Raw genomic sequence first — 20,690 nt, 5'->3', positions numbered from 1 at the left:
GTATTGTGCAGTTACCAAAAACAGAAGATCAGTGGAAATTGAGCAGAATAACTGTTGAAACCACCATATCCACCTTGTTTGCCATCACAACGTAACTCAGTTCATAGCAGCAGCAGGTGATTTACAATGATCACCATGAGATGACTTTCATGAACCACACTCCTTTGTTTCTATTACAACAAGGTCACCTTGCCACTCCATCCACGTCCTCTCTTACTGACTTCCTCCATTTTGTACGACGACTTCCTCCACAACCTGTTTAGCAAGCCTGTCTAGCAACTCTGAAAGTGAGGCAAGCACCACTGGGCTGTTTCCCCACATTTTATGCTCTGTGCAACATTGGGCAACATGTTTGATCCAAAACTCTGGGTACAGGATGAGTACAACTGTTTCTATGACATGATATGCCAGCATCCCAATGAGTCGTCATTCACACAGTTCCTGATCCATCTCAAGCAACACTCCCATCATGATTGGGGCCATCTGTAAGTCTTCTTAAACCCTAGACTTTGATATAATCAATCAAAAGTAGCAGATTTTGTGACATGTCATTTTCTATTGGTGCTAATTGACAGCAGTAAAGAAGCTTATTTGAGCAATAGCTGTTAAGGAATAAACTTAAATTATGCATGTGGAAGACAAAAACGCATATATTTACTGAAGAATGATCATACCACCTTCAATATACATACATTTCAGTATCTGTATCAGAACATTTCTTTCATGACTTGCAGTACACGCCAAAGCTGTCACATCCACATGACAAAATAAAACAAGCCCTGTTATGAGGAATGTCATTCACAAACAATTATCACAGTAGTCAAAAACTAAACTGAGACCCATCAGTCTTTTCTCATAGCCTTCACGCAAATCAACAAGTTATGCATGGAAGCCAATAGGTTTCCTAAAAAAATGACAAGGTGATCAACTGGCCACCTGTAGCATGTATGTCACTGGGGATGAGAAACAATCAAAATGGGGGATAATTATAAATTACATTGCTTCTCTTAAGCAACCACAGGATTTGGTCATGCTAATACATTTACAAGATTATGGAATTCAAGGCAAAATTTGATGATTTACATACGCTCAGAATGTTTCAATAGATAACTGAATAAATGCATCACATTGGATAATAGGGTATAGCAGCCATCGATCCTTACCTCCCTATTCCATAACATTCAATTGTCAATTGCATTGCTCTCATCTTCGATCGCTTTTCTCATTGTCCTGTATCTTAGATGATGAAGACTCTACTTCACCATCACCTTCAATTACTTCATAATCATTAACCTCAGTAATCCCAGCAGGGCATTTTTCTTTCATTGATTCAGAAGTGCTTTTACAAAAGCATTCTGGCCATGGATTAGTATAAAATGACTCCGGGTGTATACGAGGATGTGGACCACCAAACGCAGTATCTTGCATAACCAGCCTAATTTTCCCTTCAAAATTCCTCGTATTTCCACTCTCATACTCCTTAAATATCGGAGCAAGGGCTTTCCGATCAGGCTGAATGCTTGTTCGGAATCCATAGTATAGGCGGTGACCCATGAGGTTATTGGCAAAATTGCTAGGTCCATCATATGTAGGCATGAATATGTCTGCTAAGAGACATACCATGTAATCAACAGCTGGACCAAGTAAGCCTTTGCCTTCAGCCTTAACGGATGCCAACTCCTCTGCAGTTGCTATAGAAGTTCGGTTCACGAGACGAGGGAAGAAGTTCCTTAAAGGACGCATGAATCGTTCTCCTCCAAAAATATCACCTGCTGCAATGTAGATTCGTGTTGTATTGTTGAAGCCCATGGCAGTCAGAATGAGACCAACCTGTGAAATAATAAGATATCATAATAAGACCAACCTTAGTTTTAGTTTTTAATTAATGCTCACTTGTGTTAAATGCAAGATCACTGCCTTGACAATTGTCACCAATGCCAATCGCACCCAAGCAATCATGAATTCAAAAGAACCTTTCCATCCACCATTAGATGATACGCACTAAATCCAGAGTGGACAGAAAGAAATAAAAGGCCTAAGGATTTCAAAAGAATGCTTGGATCACATCCACAGACGACAATCACCAATTCTGAATGGGCTGAAAACTGTATGTTCAGCCCAAGAGAAAGTGAAAAACTAGCACAACTTGGACAAAATTCTCTCATCACTAATGCTAATAACGCACAAAGAAATGAATGATCCACAGAAATTTTGTGTACACCATCGGATAATCTCATGCAGGCTCAATCACATATTCTCAACCCCAATCTGGAAGATATTAACCCTTTAAATTAAATACACATACAACACATGACCATTAATGTATAAACATGGTAAATTTGCAATCAATTTTGCTGAGTTTGTAAACGATGGAATAGGACGATTTCGACCTCTTCTGGTGTAAGAGGACATTTTCCAATCATTCTTCTCTCGTCATGTACAAGATGCTTTTCTGCAAAATTCTCTTTCCGATATTTCATGAGTATTTCTTGCTCTTCTGGCGTGAAGATAGCAAGACACCTGCACAACTCAAAAAATGCTGGGTCAAATAATCATGTTGCTTAGAATATGTGCCAGTAACTGGACCAGTAAAAAGGAAGATTTGAGCACATACAGCTTGGATGTTAAATGCCATATTTATGTCATGATAAGATAATGTTCGTTTAAGTTCTTACTTTTGGAAAATAGATAAACCATCAAATGGCACACAAAGATCTTTCGTAATGGGAGTATTAGTAATGTTGTTCTTCATGATGTGTTATGGATATAAATGGTAAGATTATTGAACTGGAATAGAGAATTGTGTAGAAGACATACACAAGAAGATCTGATTACCATGGAACAGCAAAGGGAATATACAAGACTTACCCTGCAAAAGCAAGCATGTCCATTTCAAACCGAAGATGGATAGCCATAAAATGCCCCTCAGATCGGAGACGACGAACTATTAGCTGACTCAGCTTCATTACATCCTTGTTGAACCTCAGTGCATGGAAATTTACACGGCATCTTAACTTTTGGTACTCATAGTTATTGATTTCTTCTGCCAGACGATGTGAAAATGGAGTGAGATATATAGCGCCATGTTCCTTCATTTTCTCCACTGCCACAGTTTGATACCATTCAGGAGATGCATCTCGTGGCGGCCGTAACTGTACCAGTTTTTAGCATACATGAAATTAGATGAAATAGTTCTGTTTCGTTTTGAAATATAAGTTGGATGAAATATTTCTGTTTACTTTTGAAGTTGAACTTAGATGAATATTTCTGTTTAGCCCAAAGATCTATCTTTTCAATACTCTTCCATAAATTCATTTTCCTCTCTCTTTTTTGATTTGTTGGCTGATGCTATGCAATGTGCTTACTGAGGAAAGACATGAAGAATCTAAGGATGAAATGGCAAGACGCCAAAAGTCCGAATTGGAATATTACCTTGTGAACATCAACCATGAATGTTGAATTCAATATTATGTGAGAATGCCTATTAATTGTGTTCAACCATACCTTACAGTCAACATGAATCTTAGCTCCCACAGAGCCCTTACAGTTCTTGGCACTTGATCACACACGCTAGGTATTGAAGTTGCATCATGTTTTCAAAATACATAAAGTATGATGACATGTAAGGCATGCAATGAAGATCTAGTAGAGGATGAATATCACTTTCTTTATACCTGCTTGGCATATATTGTGATTCATGAGACATTAGGTGCCATATTAAGAGGATCCTATAACTTAGTTGCCATCCTTAAAGCACCACCTAGAAGGTTGAGCTCATATGTATATGCACCATTCACACAGACACTTTTTGCTCCAAAGCATGAACATCACTTCTCAGGAAGCAAGCAAATATCGCGAAATTTTGTGTATTTAGGTTCCGTGAGTCAAGATTGGCCTATTTGTGCAAACTAAAAATTTCTAATTCTAATTCTAATTCATTGCCCCTGACGAAACCTCATAATAGATTTTTCATTCAAAGAAATTCATAATTTAATAACTTTGATTTTTATTTTATTTTTTATATCAGCATATTTAAAATTTTAGTTCAATTGATCTGAAAAGCTTTCAATTTCCCTGAATAGAGCTTAATGTTTGTCTTCAAGTTCAAAATCTCATGATGCAAATGATTAACCTGAAAAGATTTCAGCTTCTTCTTCTTGTTTCCAACCATCCAGAAACTTGGGAGTGTGGACACGATTTCCACATCATTACTTAGTGATTTGATAAAATGATCAACATCATAGATACCTGAAAATCCACTGAAATATCCAATTTTTATTATTGAAAACTAGGAGGTATAGATGCATGATTAATGCTTCATCAAATAATATGACTGTCATATCACACACCTTTTATCATTCCAAAATGAATTTGTATCAAGATCTGGTAAAACAAGTGTTGCATTCATAATCCTTGCTGCGAGGACAGCATTACATATCTGCAAAAGTAATTCCATACAAAGTGAGAGAACACTCTCTTGGTGCTTTACAAGATACATACACTCAATTTCTTTTGATCTAGAATATCCAACGAGGGCCATATTGAGGAACATGCCTCAATTTTAGCTTCTAATTTGTTTATATTCTATTTATCATATTTATGATGAGTACAATTGCGCCAGTTGTGTAGATTGGCAAAATGCTTTGGTCACATAGGTCATTTTGCCCTTAAAACTTTCAGTTTCTGCTTGGGCCCCAAAACCCTTATTCTTCCATAACACTAGAGACAGTGACCTCATGCAGTAGCTTAGCAAAATTAGGAGGAATCAAGAGAAATAACCTGGATATATTACTGAAAGTGCTAACTTCAATACTTGCAGGAAAAGACCGGATAAGACTTTATATTCGATTGGTACAAAAGAAGTGTCACAATTATTACTAGAGATAGTACTGAGATTCTACAATGCAAATTTTTGTCTCTTCCTCTATTCAATAAATCATTTGAGTTGAGTGGTAACATGCTCAAAAACCTAATTCCTATGCTATAATGCTCAAAAACCTACTTTCCATGCAGAATCCTAATTGAAGACTGAAATCCTGGAAAATGACCAATACTCGTGTTAAAAACCCTGTTTTTTTTCCAATCCATGGCCTCTAGGAATAATACACCTATTGCCTATTGTGCTGAAACCTTCATGAAAAAAGCTAAGCACAAATTGACTTGAAAGTCAAAAAGAGTAAAAAAGCCTGTTCAAAGCACAATTTCAATGCTATTATGTTAAAATTTCCAATTCCCTACAGTGATATGGCAGTCTATACACAATTATACGGAAATATAGAAACTCTAGAAGACAACCTTTTATTGTGCTAAAAGCCTTGATTTTACACAATCCATAGCCTAAAGTGACAGTAAGACTACTTTCTATCCCGCTGCAACCTTAGTGAAAAAAGTCTAGCAAACAAAACGACCCCAAAATGAAATGACACGGCCGATTAATGCCAAAAACCTTACCAAACCATTAGCAAGAACAACAACACATAGCTGTAGAATATCAAACTGTTCAAGTTTAAGCATGAAAAAGCTTACAGCACTACGCTGCTGGTTAAGCCCTCCATTACAACGAACAAGAAGATAGCCATTTTTCACATATGGTGGTGCTGCCAAATATAAAAACCAGAGACGATAGTTTGTGTTAAAATTTATCCAAAGTTTGCTTTTGAAACTTTTTCCAAAAACACTGTTGACAAATACAAACAAAAGATTTATTTCTCCCGACTTAGTTTGTAATCTTGCGTATAACTCACTTACATTTCCAATTAGGTGAAGGTACAGAGGAAGGACGCCAACCATCTGAAGAGCGAGGTCCCCATAAATCATCTACATCTATCTACATTAAGCAGAGAAAAAACTGAGTTTACCACAATTAGGATAATTGCTGTGAATATTGACGAAGATAAATTAGGATGCTCCCATTCTATTTTCGCATTCATAATCCATATTTAAAATTTTCCCACTCCATTTATGTTTTTGTAACCCATACCAATGAATGCTCTATTTGACATCATTGATATGGGGAGTGCACATAAACCTTCAAAAGACCAGATTTTCCATCTAATGATATACCTCTTGTTGGAGCTTTATTAACTGTTTGGTCTGTTACCTGCCCAAGGATTATGGATTGTATGAGCTTTTGTAAAGAACAAGAGAATTAACCCTATCGAGGATTGTTAAGTGATGCAGAGGAGATGATTAGAAGATATGTGAATGTGTGTGTGTGTTATTTGTGTGCATTGTTGAGAAATCAAGGTCAACCGTACACCTTGTGTAAACAAGCACACACTCATTGGAGAATGTGTCTGTCTAGACCACCCTTGAAACAAATAACATCACCGCCAAACACCACCAAACCCATGAGAAGCCTCGAGAGATGGAAGGACGTTTAACAAATCTTGAGAAAACACTATGCAATATGTTCAGATACATCGAGACCCCAGCTTCTTCTTCTTTAATGTAAAACTCTATTTCTCCTCTGTCTTCTAGTTAGGATATGTACTCTTCTAATGCTCGTATGATTAATCTAAGGGTTCTCTCTCTCTCTCTCTCTCTCTCTCTCTCTCTCTCTCTCTCTCTCTCTCTCTCTCTCTCTCTCTCTCTCTCTCTCTCTCTCTCTCTCTCTCTCTCTCTCTCTCTGTGGCACGAATATGCAAAGGTCCTATATGATACCCCGGGGCAACCTCCTCTTCCCCACCCGAATGCCTCACGCCCACATGAATCAACTTTCTTTACACCACAAAATGTAAGAAATGCCATTGATAGGCTACAATTCGGGAAGGCCCAAGATCATGATGGCTTGGTGGGTGAACACTTTATCTATGCCCGTGACACCTTGCTCCCATTGCTAGCACACATCTTTAATAGAGCCATGTGCGAAGGTTTTCCTACTAGATGGACTCAGCATACCATTGTGCCAATCCTTAAGAGTGGAAACCCCATGATGCCAAGCAACTATAGGACAATCATGATTGGCCATTACTTGGCTAAACTATATGGCTCGATTCTGGAATCAGAATTGAGTATATGGGCAGAGCAAAATGGCTGCCGTTCAATTGGACAGGCAGGCTTTCGGAAGGGTTTCACAACTTTGGATCACATATTCACCCTCCGGGCCCTTATTGAGGAGGGCAGAGCCCACAATAAGAGGATTTATTGCTGCTTTGTGGATTTCCGAAAAGCCTTTGACACTGTGCCACGTGCTCGGCTTATGCAGCGGCTAGAGGCCATTGGTCTTCCTATAGATATGCAATGGGGAATCTATGCACTCTATGAATCTGTTTTAGGAAAAGTTCGGTCTCCTAAGGGCTTGTCAGAGGTGGTGGCCAGCACAATTGGCGTGAAGCAAGGATGCCCACTATCCCCCACACTCTTCGGTCTCTATATAGATGAGGTATCACAGTACATAGAGAGATTTGGTGGTTCCGGAGCACACCTAGCAGGTATAGCTATACAGATATTACTATATGCCGATGATATTGTGCTGATCTCTGACTCTCCGGAGGGACTACAAAGACATCTAAATGCCTTAAAACTATTTTGTACGGACAAAGGTTTGTCAATCAACCTGAATAAAACTAAAGTGATGGTGTTTAACACCACCCAAGCATGGGTAACAAGATCAGAACCAGAATTCTTCTTGGGAGAGGAAAAGGTGGAATACACACGCTCCTACACATACCTAGGAGTAACATTTACAGGACCTAGGTTCTCCTTACAGGAGGCCGCTTGTGCCCGACTTTCTCGTGGATATGCAGCCCTGGGTGCTCTCGAAAGACAATGTGCACATTTGCAGTTCCAAGAGCCACGGACTAAGCTGTGGTTATTTGATACACTTGTCACACCAACTCTTCTCTATGGAGTAGAGACATGGGGACCGAGTCTTAACAAGGCAAATCATTGGAAAGATTTAGAGAGACCTTTAGTGTCAATGATTGCTCGCATGATAAGGAGCAAAGCATCGGTGCCCCACGATATAATCCGGGCAGAGATGGGAGCAGCACCTATAATAACCGAGGCATTGTTCCGATCAGTGACATTTATCCAACGTCTTTGGGAGCTCCCTAAACGAAGGTACCCAAGGTTGGCACTTATGTCATCAAGACAATTGGCTGAAAATGGAGACACTCATTGTTGGTATGCTCAAATGCAGCAATGGTTCGAGTCACATGGCATGAGTATAAATGCACTACCCCCGTTCCAATATAGCTTGGATTGTCCCCATCTCAATATGACCAAAGTGGAAAAGAATAGAGTGATCCGAACTGATATTATTAACTTAGAAAACAAGATAACATGGATCAGCCCCAAAATAGCACTTGGTACAAAGATGGCCCACTATAAGACACACTTCTTACATACATCGGAGGATGGATTTGTCATCAGGCCACCTTATATGGACATACATCTATCCTATGCGTTGCGTAGTGTGATAGGGCAGCTGCGAACCTCATCACATCAGCTACAGATTGAGGTGGGCAGATATACACGACTACCTCTAGAAGAGAGAATTTGCCAATTGTGTCATCAAGGAGTGGAATCTGAAGAACACTACGTTTGTCATTGTAGTGTCTTTTATGAAATCAGAGGGAGATACCATTGCCTCTTTAAACAAGGCTTTGGCCCACTACGCAAGGTAATGGAATATGAGGACCAAAGATGCCTAGGACTTTTCTTGCTCGAGCTCAAGAGACATCGGGAAAAGTTGTTGAAGAATACAGCCACACAAGCTCATCCACAAAGAACAATCACAACTTTCTTTAGCTCCATCACTCCTAATGCTAGAAATCAACCCCAGGATACAGAAATGGGATCCAGACCAGGATATAACAAAGGGGTTACGATTGATCGGGCAATGGCAATTTGCCGTGCACGTAGGCCCCGGCCCCATGGACCACGACCCCGACACCCTTGTCATCGACAAATAAAAGCCATTATCTCCCGCCATCGTAGGTGCTTCCCTCGCTTTGGAGACATTTCCATTCTAGATCGACCTATGATAGAGATCTTTCGGAGACAAAGGCTACAATACACCTAACTTGAGAATCTTGCATGTGCCAAAAACCAGATTCTCTCGTCTCTTTTCTCTTCATCTTATTTACTTTTATATTTATTGTGTAATATTTACTTTATTTTGATTTGTTCTCAAAGACGAGAAAACATTTAAGATGTAATCTCTTATTCGGTCTTATAGGCCATTTTGGCCTCTTAAAAGACGTTAATATATCTTTCTTTCTTCTTTCTTCTTTCTCTCTCTCTCTCTCTCTCTCTCTCTCTCTCTCTCTCTCTCTCTCTTTACATTCTTCTTCGGCCCTTTTACAGAGATGGATGATGAGGCACAGCATACCTCCATCATCCGCCATTTGGCCGTATTGTCTTGAAGGTGTATTTCTCCTTCAACTTATTCATGCTTTATTGTCGACTATGATCATTGTCTTTTACACAAGGTACATTCTCTGGTTGTGTTCAACGGTTACAATGTCTAATCTATTGCATTAATATTCGAACCTCGGGTCTTGTAGTTATAGGTAGCCAGTTCACACTGTTATTTACCATGTCTACTGGATGTCCAACATGTCGCACAGCCATGGGACAGAGGCTTAGCTGCAAACGGACCATAAACAAAAATAAAATTGTTGAACCGTTTGTGTACCTTTACGAATGGAAGACATTCTTGGAGGCGGCTTCAGCTCACTGGGGTTGTTCTCTGCCTGGGCGTCACACAGTCAATAGGCATATTCTGCTTCCTGGCCTGCTCAGATTGGCAGAGGTTGTGTTTCTCTTCTGATGAGCATCACATCCACACATACAGGTGGTGGAACGGGATGTACAAGGTAGATAGATGTGGGTCTGGTTTGAGCACTCAGAGACATGAGTCCTATTCATTGCGCTATGGTACTTCCCTCCCAAGGGATCAAAATATGCAGAAGTAAATGGCAATAATCACAAAGAAATTGAATCACCTTACAGTGTCCTGTCTGAGATCATTGAGATCAAAATATGCAGAAGTAAATGGCAATAATCAAGGAACAGATAGACGTATTCCTCATGGGAGACTTCAATGCCAGGATGCAAAATAGAAAAGGTGACAGCTATGACTTGGAAGCCCCAGAATTGACGACATTAGATATTTGTGGAGAACTTGAGAACATGCACGAGCTTACCTAACTCGGGGCCAGACAATACAGGAGATGGAAAACATCTAATAAAGCTAGGTTCTTGACACCACCTAGATATCTAAAACAACATAAACTGTTACGGGCATGACCATATAATATCCCATGGTGAGAATTTACCGTAGTATTCTATACACGTGGATAAGTGTAAGGGTTAAATGAGAGTGTAAAGAAGGGGAGGATTACTTTTAATCCTCGGGATTGAGACAACCCATTAGGCCAAGTGTGAACTTGCCTGGGGGCCTTGGGTATCGCTATAAATAAGAGGCCTAGCTACCCTCATTTGGGCAGCTTGTTGACTACGTCGAGACTTTGTCTTGTGGTGGGTCAACTCTTGTAGCGAGCGCGCCAACAACAGGTACGACTCGACGCCACGGCGGTGGTATGGGACGCCGATCGAGGCTCGAGTCCGTCTCAATCCCTTCGCTCGGGGGTGGTCGGGTGGATCGGCACCCTTCTTTCTCTCTCTCCTCTCTATCTAGATCTATCTATTCATCTATATTCTATCCTTATCTAATGCTTACATTAGTCTATGTCTCTAACATAAACTCATGGCCAAATTCTAGTGACTTTGCACACTACCCACTGGGAGGTTGTGGGAAGACAGTTGTATGTCGTTGGGGTGAGGGAAGCCACCCAAACTATCAAAACCGTCACCATCCCACCTTGCCCAATTGCCTCAAACCATAGTTAACTTTCCATAACTCTTATGTTCAACACACCATCACAACCACTTTGCCCTCATCATTAACCCCGTCCCTAAGCACAATCATCCACTTAACCCATAAACTAGTAAAAACTTATAGTCCACATGTCTAACAAGGACTCTACCATCTAGATAGCCCACATCCCTTGACGCCCTGAAGCCTCATCTCCCAACTGTCAACTATACTCGATACCTCTGCCATCAATTGTTTCCCTTATCAAACATTGTCCAGACGAATCATTCCTGGAAGAAGGATTACAGAATAAAATAGCTTGCAAAAAAATGAGAACATTTACATGCCAAAAAAAGCACATCTATGAGGAAGCACAATAGTGGGATTTATACCACCTCTTCAAGAGCAAAGACTTGGCAACTGCCTAGAAAAGTATAAGAGAACCCCAACCCCGATCAAAGATCCACATCTAAAGATTGAGGCAGGACGAGCATTTTGCATATCTAGAGCTGAAAGATTTTGCAAATTATGTGACGGAGAGATGGAAAGCGAGGAACATTTGTGTAGATGCCCAGCTTACTGCATCAGAGAGAGGTATACTACCCTCTATACAGAATCCACTGTCCAAAAAATGATGAACCACGACAGATTGGCTAAATGTTGCTCAAGCTTCAAAAGCATAGGCAATCAACCTTTACATCAGCGGGAGGGATACACTGGCAATCACACATCACTGATTTTTTCAATAGCTCCTATCTCCACTAACAACTTGCCAAGGAGTGTGAGCAAATGAATGCCGACAACAGAGACTGCAACAAGAGTTCCCAAGATATAAGACACATGGGCCATACCATCTCCAGATCATGGAGATCATTACTTTCCATGCCTGATCTGAACATGGATACCCAGATGTACTTGTTAAATTTCATCGTAGTGTCATTTAACCAAACCAATAAACCTCAGATACAAAGTTCGCTAACCACTACTAAACCCATACATATTAATTATTCACTTCATGCTTGTAAAACATCTGCATTCCAAAATCACTCCATCACAAGCATTTAGATCATGATCTCGTGGAGCTTTAGGAAGCCTAGGGCTTTTATTTTTGTTTAAGTATGCATGGCATGAATTCACCCATACTGTCTAATAGGCCAATTTTGGCCTATAAGACAGTATGATTCACCTCTTCAGTTTTGTCATAGCATTGTTCCACACGACCAACTAATTTCGAATATCACCTAACCGATACATATTAGTTATTCACTTCATGCTTGTAAACCATCTCCAAAATCTTTCCACCACACGCATTTAGATCATGAACATGAAGCTTGGGGAAGCGTAGAGCTTTTAAATTTTGTTTCAGTATGTGTCACATGAAGTCATCCATACTTTCTCATAGGCCGATTTTGGCCGATCTTGTTTGGTCTTATAGGCCATTTTGGCCTCTTAAAAGACGTTAATATATCCTTCTTCTTTCTTTCTTTCTCTGACCTTCTTTCTAGACAGTACTGCTGAACATCAACTCAGTGATGGAGTGCAAAACATAGCAAGACACATTCTTCATGATAAGGAGATAGTGCATGTAGCACTATTCCAATCAATTATTTCTATCATAAAAATTCGAGATCTCTCAAAGAATACGTTCTCAAGGTTGGACTTATGTCATGAAAATATCTCTGGAATGAAAGATTATTTCCAATGATGTGGCATAAATATAAATACACTACACCCATTCCAATAGCTTGGAGAGTTCGCACTTGGCTATATGACCAAAGTGGAAAAGAATAAATCAATTCCAACTAATATAATTAAACCGTATAATGATATAACACAGATCAACCTTATAATGTTTCTAGGTAGGAAACGATCCAATACATGGCCCTATTTTTACATTCTTCATGGGATGGATTTACTATCATACCCTCTTATATAGATATACATCTCTCTGGAGCACTCTATAGTGTTAATAGGGCAGCTTAAACCTCTTCCCATCAGTTAGAGATTGAGACGGGCATATATGCACACAGCGGTATGCAGGAAAAGATCTATCAATTGCACCATCAGGATTTCGAATTAGAGAGCCACTATAATTTCCATTATACTTCTTTTTATTTATTTTGGTTTGTTGTTCTCCAAGATCAGACAGCATTTCCAGATGTAATCCCTTGTGCTGTCTCATAGGCCATTCCAGCCATGTAAAAGACATAAATAAATATTTCCTTTCTTTTCTCTCGCACTTTCTATCTCTCTGCTCTACAAATAATCACTTCACTTCTCATCCTTCATGAATACAATTTTCTTTCTTCCTCTCTGCCCTTTCTTCTATCTTGATGTTGGCTTCATTGTTTACACCTTGGCATCAATTTCATAAAATTAAGAGGACCAAAGGCCAATCCTCACAATGGGCTCAGCTATGTCCATAGATCGTCTTTGGTCTCTCCCTTGGCCATTAATAATGTACTAATTTACCTATCCATCTCAACAAATAATAAATTAACTCTGTACCCTCAATTCAAACATTTTTAATCCCCCTCTATGCCCCTACATGCTTTTCTTCTTCCCACTATAATCTTTTCATAATGTTTAGTTCTTAATAGTTGTAGATTGCCTTACATTGGACAGCACCAAAAGCCTATCTTCACGAACCCGCGACATGAGGGAGAAGGCGCAATAGAGCAATACAACCACAGTCAGTGAAATGCGTCCTGCAAATGATCTCAAAATGGATGTGGCCAGTTTCAACGGACGCCCGGCTGTTGCTGGAACAGCTCCTAATTGTACACGCCTGCCTCCATACACACCCAGAATCCTGAAATTAAGGATTGTTGTTTCTCTTTCAGTAAAGAGTAATGTATTATATAACACTATAGATATAAATATGAAGCCCCTCTCTCTTTTGTTTTTTTTTTTCACAAAAGAGAGCTATATATTATGTGATCCTTCAGAACTTCTCACAGCTTAATTCTAAGGTATATACAAAGCAGTATAATACAACATCTGAAGACAATAAACTTGGATTTATCACTGGGATATACATTGCAAATTAAACTACCGTGGGTTGTATGTTCCCAAGTAATGATACTAAAATCAACATCAAAGAAGAAGCAACAAATCTTCAAGATTTGATAAAGGATCTACCTTTTGTTTTGTTTTTTTGCATTAACCCAAGATTTTTACTGGCCCTGGATTCAAATTTCACTACATGCACTACTTTACTTCAGAATGTAAGAGTTGAACGCATGGCAGCGTGGCAGGATGATCTTACCAACTGAGGCTACAACTATCTAGGTCTGAAGGCTTCTCTCTCTCACACACACACATACCACATATGGCCCCCCTTCTTTGAGCTGGGAGAAAAGAACCCTTTTTTTTTCTTGATCTTCCTAAATTGGGTTCCTTTTTTCTTCTTCTCTCTTCGCTATCTCTCTCTCTCTCTCTCTCTCTCTCTCTCTCTCTATATATATATATATATATATATATATATATCTAGCTCTATCTCTATCTCTATCTCTATCTCTCTGACTGTGTAGCTTACTTACCTCCTCATTGGTAATCGCCCTCTTTGAGCTCAGAGACGAGATCTCGACGTCCCTCCTTTGCTTATCTGTCTCTCTTCTGCTGCTGCTTTTCTTCTTCTTGTGTGTGTAGAGGGAGCTCTCTCTGCACATCAATCACATTGATTCAACTTTGAATAAGAAGAGATAGATCTCAGTTGCTCTTTTAATTGTGTTCTGCTTTTGGTTTAGTTTGTGTGTGTGTGTGTGTGTGTAGAAATAGATAGATGATTAACAAAACAAAACATGCTTTTCATTCATTAAGTGATAGAGATATATATATGTAATATAGAAGAAGAAGAAGAAGAAGAAGAGAGCTCTTTCTCATCACACAATTGAAATGTCACCACCAGACGGTCTCCGTCGCGGGTGGTTATAACCTCCAAAAACACCAAAACCCACATCCCTGTCGTCATTGTTGTTGATGTATGTACATGTATATGTACATGTATAGACTCCTCAAGTCTGGTGCCAGCTCCGCGCCTTAAAAGTCCTTTTTGTAATGCTTGCATTGCTCACGGTTTAGTACTCTAGCACGCCCAACAAATGTAGCGGAGACTTCGGCTCCTTAACAAACACCCTGGCTTATTAGATTGCTAACCTGAGAACAGCCTGAACCCCCGAACATCATATTCTCCTGGGAATAGTTGCAACTCAAGAACGGTCAATATCTATATTAGCAACAAGATCTTGATTGTGTGGCATTGTCTATTAGCATTGTAGAAATAGTTTCCTACCCAAAGAGCTCCATAAAAGCTTCAAACTTCTGTGATGCAACAACTGATCTCAATGAGATACTTCGTGAACACCACAAATATATCAAACAAGATGAGCCTTCTTGCATCACAATCTCTTTGAGCATTTGTAAAATGAGAACAATTTAGAACCCCTTGAATATTTCGCATGAAAAAACTTTATTATATGACATTCTCATGGAATAACCATGTAAAATACAAGAGGGGTTCATGTGATATGCTCATAACTGATTATGATATTGATGCTTGATACCCAATTATCAACGATGTCAACCTTGTTGTGGTCTAAACACCCACTAGAATCAATTGATAACTCGAAGACATGAATGTCATTTAACCAAGAACGTCCTTGTGTGGCTTAGGTTGTGCAAATAAGGAGGACAAAACCAATTATCCATGCCATATGGATACCCCTGTATTAGAATGAATAAAAAAGAAGAAAGAAGAAGAATTCCTCAATATTTTATGTAGGCATGCTCAACACATAAAGGGTATATGAGACCTCCATCATATGGTTGAATTCGTTCAGGGCCCTACTTCACATTTTGAAATTGATATAAACCAACTAATAACTGCTAAAGCACAATGTATGAGTATCTCCTTTACACATAATATAAGAGACTTTAAAGGCCTCTAATTTATTCTAGCAAACTATTGCTCATAGGTTCGCGACCTCACATTACTAAAAATCTTGATGGAGAGCTAATGTTTTATGTTTTGCAACCTTAGGGTTGCTTGTTCAAATAGTTTACAATGGAGGTTGCATATCACTTTGTGACTCGCCCACTAGTACAAGGACCCTTGCCCCACCATGTAATTGGTCACCTGGGCCTTAAGATTATACGAATTCTACCTCGGGTTAGATGTTTCTCTCGATTTGTTTTTCGATATCATGTGCGCTTAGTTTATGTACCATAAGTAGGTATTCACGTGATAATCGTTTAAATGATTATTTTTTTATCATTCAAACCAATGATAGTATGAGACCGTGCTTGACCATGCAACAAAAAATCAACTACGCTACTCAAGTGCACACTCTTTAGTTCATATAGAAAGAAATCTACAATGGACGAGTACTTGGTTCTTACTCGGTGCGCATTCAAGTAATATAATCATTATATCTTCGTTCGAAACAATTTGATGCTTCACCCCCAATGTTTCTAACATCAAACACCATGCAAGGAAAATGATCATAATTTTCATCATTCAAACCAAATATGTTCCACACATTTGTTTACCCCAATAAACATGCAATATTCTTCCTTCCAATGTCACGAGAATTGCTAATTTCTTTCATATCTTAATGTATTGATAATCAAAATCCATTCGACAATGTTTTCCCTTCATTACCACATTACGCACTTTCAAAATCATCATTTACCTTACATGGAAAGTAAAAGCACATGATGATATTATTCTTCGTGGTTGATAGAGGAACATAACAAAAGAAGGCTCTATAAACATTTTCATTGACCTCGATTCCATAAATATGACACCCATTCATGTATAGTGGGATGCGTTGTATTTGGAACTTTTAGATATACCCATGTGCATAAAGAGGGGATAATGCAAAAATGATCGGATGACAGCAAAGGGTCATGAAAGAGGAAAATTTAAAACCAAGCTAAACTATATTGATATATCTTAGATAAGTATTTTATAACAAACACTTTGAATGTGATATGTGAACAACAAAAACTTAATAAACACAACAACCATGGGGTCAATATTCCATAAGTAGCTAGCTATCTTTTCGAGGAAATTTTTGAAAGTCTCAATTGAATATCATTAGCATAATTACACTCGAACCACCTCCAACTAAGGATCAAGTGCCTCAAAAATATCCCCTCATGCTTCGATGCTCCCAATAAGGCTTGCCAGACAAACATCATGAGTACAAAGAGAAACTAAAAACTGGACCAAACAAACTACTGGTTGTGTTCAAATTTGATACAATGCGTTATGTTTCCAACTATAATGTGCGCATGCCCAAATTCATCAGAAGCTTAATATGTTCGTTTTCGCTTGTTAAGGAACATGATCGATAATAATATAGAATAATCAGGATGATTAAGTATATGTATATCAAACGAAGTATTCGTATCTATTGTTTATTTGTAACATTTGAATATGTAGAATTCCTCTTTGTCTTGTTTATATATGTAGATATATATGTATATGTATGCATGTATATATGTATGTATGTAAATACATATATTTTGTAGGGCTATTTTTGTAATTTTCCATTTCTACACAAATTTGTAAGGAATACACACACAAGTTGACCAGGAGAGACAGGGAGACAGAAGACAAATTCCTGAATTAACAAGCAAACCATTTCCTCACTCTACTGGTTCCTCCCAAACAATCAGACAGACAGACAGGCAGACAGGCAGACAAAGATAGGCATCAATCACACACACATACAAGAAGAAGTTGAAGAAGAAGAAGAAGAAGAAGAAGAAGAAGAAGAAGAAGAAGGATCTTTCTTCTGGCACCCCACCCATTCATCCATCGATCGCGAACCCCCGGATCAGTAGATATGGCGGGCTCGTACCGCGGCGGCGGCATCCCCGATTTCAACCAGAAGATCGACTACGTGTTCAAAGTGGTCCTCATCGGCGACTCGGGTGTCGGCAAATCCCAACTCCTCAACCGATTCTCCCGCAATGAATTCAATCTCGACTCGAAAGCTACTGTCGGCGTCGAATTCCAGACGAGGACCATCACCATCGACAAGAAAACCATCAAAGCTCAGATATGGGATACAGCCGGCCAGGAAAGGTAAAGAGTACATTTTGGGAAGAAGCTTTATTCTTAAAAATTCATTTTTCATTTCTTTTTCCTTTCCACTTTTTTGCATAAGAGCATGGCCTTGTTTCCATGGGTGTTAATTCCAATCGTAGGATGAGTGTGAGATGAAATGGATGATTGTGGAAAAACAAGCCCTTATGTTCATGTGCATTAGACACTGAAATCCCAAAACTTTGGTGAATATAGTGTGAATGCAAAGAAAGGGACACACTTAGATTAGAAATCCATGGTGGTATAAAATTGGCCCTAATTCTGATGGGCATTATGTATGAAAATCACAATACTCATTGCCTAGTCGATCGGAAAACCATCAAAGCTCATAACGCGTTTTCATCTGTTCTTTGTTAGTATAGCTGGGACATACATGATTTTACCCCCTTCTAGGCAATCATAGTTAGCCAATTGTTGGATGGACATTAGGTTTTAGTGTGAATGCCCAACAAACTGGTCTTCCTTATTGCAATGGAGGTTATGTTTAATACTTGGGCTATATTGTGAATGCATATGAGTTATGGGCAACTCTGGTCTCATAAAGAACTGGCCCTTATTATAATGATGGACATTAGATTTAATGGCTTAGGTATAGAGTGAATGGATAGGAGTTATGCACAAAGATTTATTCCTTATTTCGATGGACATTAAGTTTAATGCTTAGGTTATAGAGTGAATGCATAGTAGTTGTTGGTTCTTCCTTATTTCGACTCAGGTTATAGTGTGAATGCATGGGAGTTATGGGCAACTTCAGCAACATGAAAAAGTAGCCCTTATTTCCATGGGTGGGGACTAGGTATGAAAGGCACATCAGTTAAGACATAGTGTGAATGCAAGGAGGAATAGGAATCTAGAGTGGCATAACAAGTAGACCGTAGTTGTATTGACATCGGGCTCCAATATTACAAAGAGGAAGGGTTGATTGATTAAGAAATAACTTAAATCCGTCGACACAACTTAATTTTCCAGATAAGCACAAGTATAAAAATGAACACAGATTCTGACTTTTGAAATGCCAATTGTTTGATTCTATATTGGGGGAGGTGTTCTTATCAGCTATATATTGTTACAAAGTATACACGCAATCATACCTTAATTGACTTATAAAACCAAATCAATCATACTATAGTTTAGTAGCCCATTGGCATTTTAAGTTCCGTGTTGTTTGGTTTGGTGGGGGTTCCTAATTATGTTTACATTAGTACGATATGATGCATCTATCCTAACAATATACACTCTTCTTGGTTTCAAGCAATATTCTAGGGTTTTGTGGTACAGGATATTGATGGCATACTTCTTCATGTGATAGATATAGAGCCGTGACTAGTGCCTACTATAGAGGAGCATTGGGAGCTATGATAATTTACGATATCACAAAACAACAAACATTTGAACATATTTCTCGATGGCTTGAGGAGCTCCGAAATCATGCTGACAACAACATTATTGTTATGCTTATTGGCAACAAGACTGACTTAGAGTCCCGGAGAGTGGTTGAAACCGAAGATGCGAAAGAGTATGCCAAGAAGGAGGGGCTCTTCTTTCTAGAGACTTCAGCTTTGGAAGCCTCAAATGTAGAGAATGCATTTCAAAAAGTTTTGGAAGAGATATATGCAATTGTGAGTATGAAAACGCTCATAGCAAATCAAGAAACAACTACTTCTACATCTTTGTTAGGTGGCACAAAGGTTCCTGTCAACCAAGAGAGTGGAACTACAAAGAAGGGTTGTTGTATATAATTTCTTTGGTAAGTAACCCAAACTCTCATCTAACAATAAAATCATATACATACTCACAAAGAGATTGGAACTACATCGAAATGCGATGATAATGGTCATCATAAAGAAGTCAAATTCCTGTAATAATAAAATCTGTGTATAGTGGCAAACAAGTAATGTGCTTGAATATATTTGTGAGGCACTGTGTTGCAAAGATGGATAGGTAATACTGCTCAATGAGGTCAATAGTTCGGCAATGTATTTGTAAAAAAGAAAATACGTCAGTGAAATGGTTCTTGAACTGAAGCTTGAGTCAAATTTTTCTGTAGAGAAATGGTGCTCAAATTGATGGCGTATATGACAAAGATTGTATATTTTTCCAAAGCAAAACCACAAATTGATGGAAGATTGATTATAAATGCAAATATGTCAAAATGTTGCCTTCTTTTATGAGGATAAAATCAAATATTGATTACGAGGATTGTCATACAAGTACATTTTCTTAGATTGAATCAATAACAAAAGTATTGCTTCCATCTCATTGCCAAGAAGTAGTTTGAATAAGAAATTGCAAATGTTAATAGATTATAGATCTTTAGTGATTTCACTAAACATCCAACACAATGGAGTGATTTAATGTATATTTAGGAGTGCTCAAGTGCACAAGAAAATTCACTATAACTAATCAAATAATTATGCAAATCATGATTAGGCAAAATAGCAAAAAGAAACTATTTTAATTTTATACTTCACTAAATCATTTGAGATATATACAGTAATGATGTCATAAGTTACGTATTCCTTTAAACAAATGACAAATTGGATTGAGTGGTTCTACATACAAACATCACACTACATTTGTGCACAAAGCACTTGACATTTAGATTTGTTATTAGTTTAATCAACTCACAAAAGACTTTGTCACAAGCAATTCACAGTTCAACATAAAAATAGAAAAATCGTGGCACCATGGGCATTATAGGAAGATGACAATTCTACTACAATGTGTTGGACTGACAAGCAGTTAATA

The 20,690-nt window shown here is 38.6% G+C and overlaps 3 protein-coding genes across 3 annotated transcripts; 2 read left to right on the top strand and 1 right to left on the bottom strand.

Annotated features, from left to right (window-relative positions):
- Window positions 1-825: 825 nt before the first annotated feature.
- Window positions 826-14,494, bottom strand: LOC147866189 (O-fucosyltransferase 1-like). The gene is made up of 9 exons (XM_087316545.1): window positions 14,368-14,494; window positions 13,442-13,637; window positions 5,749-5,827; window positions 5,527-5,597; window positions 4,350-4,438; window positions 4,133-4,259; window positions 2,869-3,152; window positions 2,391-2,520; window positions 826-1,830 (listed from the first exon to the last, which is right to left on the bottom strand). The coding sequence occupies exons 1-9, from the start codon at window positions 14,373-14,375 to the stop codon at window positions 1,204-1,206; spliced, it is 1,611 nt and encodes a 536-aa protein (XP_087172671.1). The 5' UTR covers window positions 14,376-14,494; the 3' UTR covers window positions 826-1,203.
- Window positions 6,875-9,043, top strand: LOC147866190 (uncharacterized). The gene has a single exon (XM_087316544.1). The coding sequence runs from the start codon at window positions 6,932-6,934 to the stop codon at window positions 9,026-9,028; it is 2,097 nt and encodes a 698-aa protein (XP_087172670.1). The 5' UTR covers window positions 6,875-6,931; the 3' UTR covers window positions 9,029-9,043.
- A 3,047-nt stretch (window positions 14,495-17,541) lies between the features above and the next one.
- LOC147866188 (ras-related protein RGP1-like) lies at window positions 17,542-19,966 on the top strand. The gene is made up of 2 exons (XM_087316543.1): window positions 17,542-17,921; window positions 19,252-19,966. Exons 1-2 carry the CDS (start codon window positions 17,680-17,682, stop codon window positions 19,679-19,681), a joined length of 672 nt encoding a protein of 223 aa, XP_087172669.1. The 5' UTR covers window positions 17,542-17,679; the 3' UTR covers window positions 19,682-19,966.
- Window positions 19,967-20,690: the final 724 nt, after the last annotated feature.

Source organism: Azolla caroliniana, unplaced genomic scaffold, assembly GCF_043228905.1.
Source record: "Azolla caroliniana isolate FFs.n. ecotype wild unplaced genomic scaffold, voAzoCaro1.0.p SCAF_3, whole genome shotgun sequence".
NCBI lineage: Eukaryota > Viridiplantae > Streptophyta > Polypodiopsida > Salviniales > Salviniaceae > Azolla > Azolla caroliniana.
The sequence above is the reverse complement of the archived record's forward strand: the minus strand, read 5'-3'. Positions and strand labels throughout refer to the sequence as shown.

Bases quoted from the DNA above. Each gene is read 5' to 3' on its own strand.
- LOC147866190 (XM_087316544.1), top strand. From the start codon at position 6,932: ATGATGCCAAGCAACTATAGGACAATCATGATTGGCCATTACTTGGCT.
- LOC147866189 (XM_087316545.1), bottom strand. The intron at 4,439-5,526 runs GTAAGCTTTTTC...TTACTTTTGCAG, and splicing joins TTAACCAGCAGCGTAGTGCT to ATATGTAATGCTGTCCTCGC. The intron at 4,260-4,349 runs GTGTGTGATATG...TGGATATTTCAG, and splicing joins TCATTTTGGAATGATAAAAG to TGGATTTTCAGGTATCTATG.
- LOC147866188 (XM_087316543.1), top strand. From the start codon at position 17,680: ATGGCGGGCTCGTACCGCGGCGGCGGCATCCCCGATTTCAACCAGAAG. The intron at 17,922-19,251 runs GTAAAGAGTACA...TTCATGTGATAG, and splicing joins GATACAGCCGGCCAGGAAAG to ATATAGAGCCGTGACTAGTG.